This window comes from Petaurus breviceps, unplaced genomic scaffold, assembly GCF_028583685.1.
Source record: "Petaurus breviceps papuanus isolate PSGF00001 unplaced genomic scaffold, PetGlider_PUasm1.0 90865, whole genome shotgun sequence".
Classification (NCBI taxonomy): Eukaryota; Metazoa; Chordata; class Mammalia; order Diprotodontia; family Petauridae; genus Petaurus; species Petaurus breviceps.
Genome location: NW_027187367.1, coordinates 3,137,295 through 3,146,732, shown reverse-complemented (window position 1 = coordinate 3,146,732; position 9,438 = coordinate 3,137,295). Strand labels below are relative to the sequence as shown.

At 46.9% G+C, this 9,438-nt stretch overlaps 1 protein-coding gene and 1 long non-coding RNA gene across 4 annotated transcripts in view; one reads left to right on the top strand and one right to left on the bottom strand.

Annotated features, from left to right (window-relative positions):
- Positions 1 to 2,323: 2,323 nt before the first annotated feature.
- On the bottom strand, positions 2,324 to 3,552 carry LOC138149920 (uncharacterized). The gene is made up of 3 exons (XR_011165470.1): positions 3,419 to 3,552; positions 2,925 to 2,970; positions 2,324 to 2,524 (listed from the first exon to the last, which is right to left on the bottom strand). It is a non-coding gene; the product is annotated as an uncharacterized lncRNA (long non-coding RNA).
- Positions 3,546 to 9,438, top strand: part of GABBR1 (gamma-aminobutyric acid type B receptor subunit 1) — a 27,912-nt gene continuing 22,019 nt past the window's right edge. Inside the window, exons 1-6 of one of the 3 annotated variants that reach the window (XM_069073129.1) lie at positions 3,546 to 3,875; positions 4,477 to 4,552; positions 4,950 to 5,153; positions 6,283 to 6,468; positions 7,615 to 7,635; positions 9,031 to 9,203. In XM_069073129.1, coding sequence (XP_068929230.1) covers positions 4,477 to 4,552; positions 4,950 to 5,153; positions 6,283 to 6,468; positions 7,615 to 7,635; positions 9,031 to 9,203 — 660 coding nt within the window. In that variant the 5' untranslated portion in view covers positions 3,546 to 3,875. The remainder of the gene's footprint in view (positions 3,876 to 4,476; positions 4,553 to 4,949; positions 5,154 to 6,282; positions 6,469 to 7,614; positions 7,636 to 9,030; positions 9,204 to 9,438) is intronic. The other 2 variants (XM_069073127.1, XM_069073126.1) reach the window with 2 other exon arrangements.

Sequence of the window (9,438 nt, the reverse complement as noted above, 5' to 3'; positions counted from 1 at the left end):
AGCATGTGGAGACCTCAGAGAGGGCACCCATCTAATACCTGCGGCAGCTGAGAAAACCCCAGCGTTTGGGACGAAAGCTCCCCTGTCTGGTGGCAGAGTCCTACTGTGGCAAAAAGCCCAGGGGGCAAGTGACTGAGGGATGACATGACCAGGCAAAGGAAACAAAGCAGACAGAAGATTCCAACATTACATTCCTATTTGGGGGACAAAAAGAAGCAAAGCATGGAACAGGAGGAAAACAGTGAGGTCAGAACTCCTGCACCAAAAGCTTCAAAGGAAAATACAAGCTGGTTACAGGCCATAGAGGACCTGAAGAAGCAGATAAGAGAAGTGGAGGAAAAATTGGGAAGAGAAATGAGAACGATGCAAGAAAACTATGAAATGAGAGTCAACAGCCTGACTGAGGAAAATAATACCTTAAAAAGCAGATTGGCTCAAATGATAAAAGAGGCTCAAAAAGGGAATGAGGAGAAGAATGCCTTAAAAAGCCGAATTTGCCAAATGGAAAAAGAATCTCAAAAGCTCACTGAGGAGAATCATTGCTTCAGAATTAGATTGGAGCAAATGGAAGCTGATGACTTTATGAGAAATCAAGATGCTGTTAAACAGATGCAAACAAATGAAAGAATAGAAGGCAATGTGAAATATCTCATGGGAAAAACCACTGACCTGGAAAATAGATCCAGGAGAGAGAATTTAAAAATTATTGGACTACCTGAAAGCCACGATCAAAGTAAGAACCTAGAAATCATCCTCCAGGAAGTTCTCAAAGAAACCTGCCCTGATGTTTTAGTACCAGAGGGCAAAATAGAGGTTGAAAGAATCCACCAATCACCTCCTGAAAAAGATCCCAAAAAGAATACTCCTAGGAATATTATAGCCAGGTTCTGGAATTCCCAGATTAAGGAGAGAATATTACAAGCAGCCAGGAAGAAACAATTTGAATATTGTGGAAACACAATCAGGATAACCCAGAATCTGGCAGCTTCTACACTGAGGGATTGAAGGGCTTGGAATATGATATTCCGGAGGGCAAAGGAGCTGGGATTAAAACCAAGAGTCACCTACCCAGCAAAACTGAGTATCATGTTTCAGGGGAAAATAAGGTCATTCAGTGGAATAGAGGACTTTCAAGCATTCTTGCTGAAAAAACCAGAGTTGAACAGAAAATTTGACATTCAGATACAAGAAGCAAGAGAAGCATGAGAAGGTAAACAGGGAAAAGAAATCATAAGGAACTTACCAAAGTTGAACTATTAACATTCCTACATGGAAAAACAATAATTGTGACTTATGAAACTTTTCTCAGTAGTTGAAGGGAATAGAAATATATATATGGATAGATAGATAGATAGATATACACTCACATGCACATATATATATGTGCATGTGTGTGTCTATATATGAGGGTATATGGGCATATGAATACATATGTGAATGTGTGTATATATGTTTACAGGCATACATAGATAGAGGGCACAGGACCAAAGGATGATACTTAAAAGGTGAAATTAAGAGGTGAAAGAGGAATATAATGAGAGGAGATGGGGAGAGACAGAATGGGATGGACTATCTCATATAGAAGAGGCAAGGGAAAATGGTTACAATGGAGGGGAAGAATAGGAAGGCCAAAGGGAATGGGTCAACCTTATTCCCATTGAATTTGGCTTGAGGAGGGAATGAAATATACACTAAATAGGGTATCTCACCCTCCAGGAGAGTAGGGGGGTAAGGGGATGAGAGGGGGGATGATAGAAGGGAGGTCAGGCTGGGGGGGGGGAGGGAAGTTGGAAGCACCCACTTTTGAAAAGGGATGGGAGTCAAAGTAGAGAATAGAACAAGTGGGAGGTGGGATAGGAGGGATGGAAATATAGTCAGTCTTTTACAATGTATCTGCTATGTTATTGTTTTGCATTAGCCACACGTACAACTTATACTGAACTGCTTATCTTCCCAGTAAGGGTGGGTGACAAGGAAGGAAGGGAATGAATCTAGAATTCAAAGTTTTAAAATCAAATATTCAAATGTGTGTGTGTATATACACATGTATGTGTATTTTACATATATGTACTATTTTACATATAATTGGGAAATAAGATATACAGGCACTGGGGCATAGAGATCCATTGGAAAATTTGAAAGGGGTATGGGAGAAAATATGGGAGAGAGCAGATTGGAGGAGGGGATATCCTGTGGGACTGCTATTTTGGGGTGGTGGGTAGGGGAAAAACGGGGAGAAAATTTGTAACTCAAAATCTGGCGGAAATGAATAATGTAAATCAGAAGTTAATAAAGCATTTGAAAAAAAAAAAGATGAGAAAACTGAAGACCAGAGAGGTTATTTATTTTCCTGAGGATACATAGCTAATTAGCAGCTGAACAATAATTTGAACTCCTGTCTTCTGACTCCAAATCTGGTGTTCTTTTATTATTTGACACTTCCTCGAAGTTCCTTGAATTGTTCTCTGATGCTCCAGTTAGTAGGAATCTTTCCTGTCAGACTTCATAGCATTTTTTCCCATTTCTATTATACACATGACAAACCACATTATATTTATAATTATTTGTGTATTGTTTTCTTCTCTCCCCAAATAGATTATAAACTCTCCTAGGGCAGGGACTATTCTTTACTTAAACTTTCTAAGGAACTCAAGAGATTTACACAGTGCTTTGAACATAATGGATGCTTAATAAATGCATTCTGGGTGAATTTTTCCTGATTTCTTTCTCCAGTTTTCATTCAGTCATCAAATATTGGTTCAGTTTTACTCTGTACCCAGAACTCTGTTCAATACTGTTGGAGCTACATAAAAAAAGAAGAATAAGGCATGGTCTCTATTCACTGGAGCTTGAAATCTCTTTTGCCTTTTCTGTGTTGTTATTTATCTCAAAATGTTTACCCATTTCTCCCCCCTCTCCCTTACCTTTGCTTCAAGCGTTCACTCGATGAATCTCTTTCAGTCTCCTGCCCTGGGTAGATGTCAAAGAATATCAGAACTGGAAGGCAACATTTGAACCCAGGCTTTCTGACTCAAATCTGGTACTTGTTACTTTACGCTAGGTCCGGTCCTTCCATCCCTGTGCTACCTGTTCCTATACCTTTCTGTCTTTTCCTCTGGTACTCTCATTTCCCACTCTACTTTTGTTGATCTCTTCTTTAAATCCTCACGCTACTCCCTTCACTCGTATAATCTCCATTCCTCATACCCCATTCCCCCATTCTACTCCCAGGCGCCAGACCAACCCAGCTTCTATTTGTGTATATCCATCTCTCTTTCCAGGACTGTCTGCTTTCAGCCCTAGTCACTAGTCTCTTCTCCCAATCCCCTAGCCTAATTTTCTTCTCTGGCTTGAGCTTGGTTTCTGTCTTATTCCCTGTTTTCGAATATTTCCCCCCATTTTTCGGCTCTTGACTTACAAATTGGTTTCTCTCTGCCTCCCTCTCCCCACCTCTCTCTTCCATCACGGTGGGCGGTCCAGGGCGAGGCCGGGATCCGGGGCGGTACCCGGGGCTCCGGTTGTGGGCGGCGCCCTCTCCCCTGTCCCCCTCCCTGTCCTCCGTTCCACCCTCCCTCTTCCCTCCGCCCGGAGGTTCCCGGGTCCCCGGCGCCGCCTACTCTCTTCCCGGCTCCGGGCTCCCGCTACAGCCGCTGCCCGGGGGAAGGAAAGACTGGGGGTTGGGCAGAAGAGAGGGAGAGGAGGGAAAAGACCCCTGCTCGGCCCAGCGCTGTGTACTGGAGGCAGGAGGGAAAAGAGGAGAAGGAGAAAGGAGTGGGGGGGAGGGAGGAGCGGCCCGGCCTGGGGCCCTGAGGCCCGGGGAGAGGCGGGGAGCTGGGCCAGGGGAAGAGCCGGGTGAGCTGGGCCAAAGCGCCGAGGTAAGAGAGCCAAGGGCCTGGAGGGAGGAGGGCAGGGAAGAGGGAAGAGAGGAAAGGACATGGGAGGAGATGGAGGAAGAAAAGGGAAGGGAAATAGGAAAAGAGGAATGGGGAAGGGGAGTAGGAATGGAAAGAAATACGGAAAGGCTGGGGGGGAATAGGGTAGGAAGTGGGTAATAAGAGGCTAGAAGGAAGGTGAAAAATGAGATAGGGCACAAATGGTGGGGAGGAGAAAGATGGAAAAGGGGAGGTGGGAGATGCCGTATAGCAGATGAGTGGGAAATGGGCTCCCAAGGAGGGGGACGAAGGGGTACGGGGGTGATGGTGGTAAGGTAGAGTCCCAAAAGGATGTGGGGTATCTAGGAAAGGAGGAAGAGGGAGGGCACATAATCTCTCTTCTCCTCCCCCTCATCCCGACTTGGCGCGGTGCTCCGCCTCTGCCTCCTCCACGGGGCGCTGTCCACACGTCCCGATGCTGAATCAAGCAGCAGCCTGGGAAACACTGTAGGACCTAGGAGGGGAATGAAAGACAGAGCCGCACCCCGTCCGGTCCGCTCCCAGTGAGATTCTATTCTGTTCTAACCCGGTGTCTCTTATCCAGATGCTGCTGCTGCTACTGCATCTCCTTCTTCCCTTGGGTTCTGATGGGGCCCAGAACTCCAACACAACCTCAGAAGGTGCACCTTTCTCTAAAATCTCTACAGATATCTGACCACTCCCACTTGCATTTCCGTTTCCATGCTCTCACGTTCAACCCAGCCCATCTCTCCCTTCATTTTAACTTAGCTCGGACAACCCATTTTATCCTTTCCTTCTTACTATACTCCATTTCCTTTCCCCACCCTACTTGAACAACTCCCAATTCTTTCCCTAATCCTATTGGCTTCTTGTTATCCTCCAGAATCATAGTCTGAGTCTTTCTGTTCTTATCTTCCCTATGGCCCCTCTTCCTAACCTTTAACACCACTCCCATCCCTCCCTCTATTCCCTCGTGACATTTCCCATTGATCCTTGCTCTCTTGCATCACGTTTTTTTTAAAACTGACTACCTTTCCCTTTCCCCTACCCTGACAGGCTGCCAAATCATACACCCACCATGGGAAGGGGGGATCCGCTACAGGGGCCTGACCCGAGATCAGGTTCGGGCAATCAACTTCCTGCCCGTTGACTATGAGATTGAGTATGTGTGCCGGGGGGATCGTGAGGTTGTGGGTCCCAAGGTTCGAAAGTGTCTCTCCAATGGTTCTTGGACAGATATGGACATGCCAAGCCGGTGTGGTGAGTAAACTTGCAATGGCTCCTTTTGCCCTTCCTTTTCCTTAAGGAATCCTTCTCCTTCTCCCTCTCACTCTACTCCCTCCAAACTTCTTGGCATTGCAATCTTGCAAGTAAGGACTTTAAATAATATAAAAATAAATATTTATAGAGCTGTGATACTATTAGGGATATAATGAAGTCATTAGCCTATAACATTCTTTCCATACTCTCCACGTAGTCCATTATGACTATGGCTAATTGAATTTTTGTTATTTCACTTTATTATTGGTGGCACCTTACAAAAATAAATTCATAAACCCATGATTTATCCATACCACCCCATCACACTTTTGGCTACTCCCATCTCCCAATGTAGCCACATATGTTTACTGCATCATGGTGCAGTAGAAACTAGAGTCCTGGATTAGGAACTAGAGGACTGGGGTTCAAATTATGGCTCTGACACTTGCTAGCTGTGTTACTTAGTGCAATTTTTTAAAGCTGATTAGCCATCAGTTTCCTTATCTGTAAAATGAGGGCATTGGATAGATGACCCCTAAGTTTCCTTCCAGCTCTAAAGCTATGATCATATGAACTTGATTTTAATATAAGATTAAGTAACCTTTGGGAGAGATGTATCTACTACTTATAGAAAAAGAGAAATTATTATTGCATTATCTAGAATTTAATAAGTATTTAATTAGTATGTACAACTGAGTTTTAACTGTTATAATCAACTAAACTTCTTGAGAATAAGAACATGTCTTATTTTTCCTGTTATTATCAGTACCTGATATAGTTCACCACACATAATAGCTACTTAAATGCTTGCTTAATAAATATTTAGAAAGGGCCTCTCTCTGGTATGCCTACAGATCCTGGGTTCTTTCTTTGTTGGTTTCTTGTCCTTTTCTTCCCCTGCTTACTTGGAAAGCATTCTGTCCAGGTCTCCATATTCCCAATCCAGCTTCTTTACTGCTCATTGAAATGAAAGAGTTTTCTTTTTTGATACATATATCAGAGATATGTGTGATTATATCTATCAAAGGACAAAACTGACTACGTACGTGTATATACATATGTGTGTGTGTATATGTATATATTGTGTATACTTGCATCTCTCTCTTTTTCTCTCCCCATTTCTTTATAGTACGTACCTGTTCCAAGTCTTATCTGACACTGGATAATGGGACGGCTTTCCTCAGGGGAGGGAACCGTCCAGCCCTGGATGGTGCCTGGGTGGATTTCAGATGTGACCCTGGTTTCCATCTAGTGGGCAGTTCCCGAAGCATCTGTGCCCGGGGACAGTGGGACACCCCGAAGCCCTCCTGCCAGGGTGAGGGGAACGAGCACTTGGGTGTATTTAATGATGACAATTTTTAGGGGATAGGTCCTAAGTAGGGTTGGGTGGGGATGGATAAGGAAGAGGATACAGATGTTAGGAAGAATGAATTGGGTGGGTGGGGGGAGGCTGAAATAATATTCTATCCCCTCTTCCTATAACCCAGCCTCCACTCCTTTAATTACAACTTTGCTTCTCTTACTTTGTCCACCTCTGGACTTTACTCTTTTCCTTTTTCTTTACTTCTCAACTTTGACCCTTAACTTTTTACTCTTTCTCAATCTGTCTCACCTTACTCTTATAAATACTCCATTGTTTTCTCCAGTCTTATTGTTTCTCTATGAGTTTCTCTTTATACTTCAAGGTTCTTTCCCCCTGTTCCTGGGACCCCATCTTATTTTTGCCACCAAATTTCCTATACTCCTCCCTGAAATATTCAGGTTCTATTTAAAGAAAATGATTCTAGAATTTAGAACGGGGAGTTTGGGTTGGGACGGGAGTTGGGAAAAGGGAATATAACGTTTGGGAGCCAACCTAGGAGGACAGAGATTTTATAGTAAACTTATTTTACCCACTCAGGCTTTTCAGTCCTTAGATCTCCCTTAGCCTCTTTCTTAAAGAGATTCTGGTGTTTGGTCCTCCATCACTCCTCCCCCCATCCCTTCCCCCACACATTTTTTCCCCCATTTTATAGAGCCTTTACTTCACGCTAGGGAAGCCTGTTCCTAAATCTTTGGTTCCCAGTACCCACACATTTTATTTCTTTGTCCCAGATTCCCTAGCCTTATAGACTGCTTTTCCCCCTTGAGATCCTGATCTTACCCTTCAACCCCTGGCTCTCTCTCCTCATTGGACCCGAAGTCTCCATGATACCCATTATTCCTTGATACTCATCAATCTCAACCTTAGCTTTTGGCTGTCCTTCCCCAAACTCTGCTCTATTACTGAGAAAATACAAGTTCTGACTTCTAGCCCCAACTTGCTCTTATCCCCAGACACCCTCCCCTCCCAGAAACTCAGGCGTTCTGCTCTCCCAAGTGCTCGACTTGGACAGGTGTGGGGGGGTGATGGGGATCGGGCCAGGGAAAGCTGGGCTTCAGTGATAACTCTTCTCTGCATCCTCGTCTTTCCTGCTGCCAGTGAAGAGAACCACATACACAGGTGAGACCAGAAAACCTATATTCCATTTAATGTACCACCTTCCCTTTCTCTGCCCTAGACTGTGAGATCCCTTCCTTGTTCTGCTCTCTTAGCCCCCTCTTGCTCTACCTGATTCCTGTTGCCTCTACCAGTTCTTCCTTTGGGCTGTGGTATCTACTCCCATTCCACTTTCCCATCCCCAACTTCCAGATTCCCTGCCTCCCCTTAACTTTTCCTCCCTGATCCTATTCAGCTGAATGTCAGGATACCAGCAGGTCAGGGTGCTATTCTCTCATCCCTCCATTCATTTTCTTAACGACCTCTTCCTTTTACCCAAACTTTGCCCCTCCCCTCACTGAAGTGTTCTCCTAACCCAAATGACCCCTGCTTCATTCTTCCTCAACCCTGTCTTTATCAATCTATACCACTAATCCTAAATACTACTGCCAAAGATCTCATATAGCCTGTCCATTACTTTCCTTCAACTGTTCCTTTCCCCAATGCCCCATTTCTTTGCCCCGCAAACACCCCCATCACTTCTTAACCCTCCAACTGCTCCCTTATCCTTTCCCTAACTCCTTTCTCTATTCCAAATTTTCCTTCTATTCATTAATCTCCCCCTAAACCCTTACCCCATTCTGTGTTCCTGGCTTCCCACTCCATTCTCCTATCCTTCTCTCTTCCCTTTCTCATCCTCTTCAACTCTTCACCCATCCCCCCCTTCCTCTCCGTCACCCCCACCCCGCAGTCCATCCACCTTCCCTCCCCCACTTCTAGCGTCCCACCACGGCCCTTCCTCACCTTCTCTCACGTGCTCCTCTCCCTCACTTCTCTCCCAGCCTTCGGGCGCCCCTCTCCCCTCTCAGCAAGCTGCAGCTCCTAGCTTCCTTCTGGGCCAGAGAGCTCTTCTTCCCTTTCCCGCCCCGCATCCTCCCTTTCAATCGCCGCCCCTTGCGCCCCCTGCGGCCGCGCCGCCGCCCGTGACGTCAGAGCCCACCCCCTCCCCGCCTCTTGCCCCTTCCTCCCCTCTCCCCATAGCTTCCTCCTTCCCTCGCTCAGTCAGTCGGCTATAGGAGAGTTCGCGGCAACGGTGACGGGTGCGGCGGGGGCTTAGGGAGACCAGACCCTGAGTCCCCTCTCCCCCCTTATTTTTCCCAAATTCGGGATGGAGGCGTCTCCTCAGTCCCGATCCCCCCTCCGCAGCCCCCCCTAAAAAGTGTCTCTCCTGAGGTTCCCACTCCTTCCCCAAACAGCCCCCTCCGATGGCCATGGGCCCGGGGTCTCCCTCCCTTAGGGTGGGCTGGCCGCTGCTGGTGGGGATGGTGCTGGTGGTGGGGGTGCCCCCGGTGTGGGCCCCTCACTCTCCCCCGCGGCCCGGGCTCCCGCACCCTCACCCGCACCCCCGGGCCCCCTCAGCCCCCTCCTCAGGCCGGCGCGCCGTCTATATCGGGGCGCTGTTCCCCATGAGCGGGGGCTGGCCCGGGGGCCAGGCCTGCCAGCCGGCGGTGGAGATGGCGCTGGAGGACGTGAACAGCCGCAGGGACATCCTGCCCGACTACGAGCTCAAGCTTATCCACCACGACAGCAAGGTAGCCCCCCGGGATGTGGGTGCAGGGGACAGTGGCGTTTGGGCTGGGGGCACTGCTCAGGCCAGGGAGCTGTATATACCTGGGATTTAAACTGAGCCTCTAGAATCACGAGGCAGAGCCCAGCCCCCTCTTTCATGTGGGGGTACGGAGTTTCGGAGGACTGGAGGGTAGAGAGAGATTTAGGATCATTTTGAGGGGCTAGAGGACCAAGGTAATCTACCTAACAAAATAATCT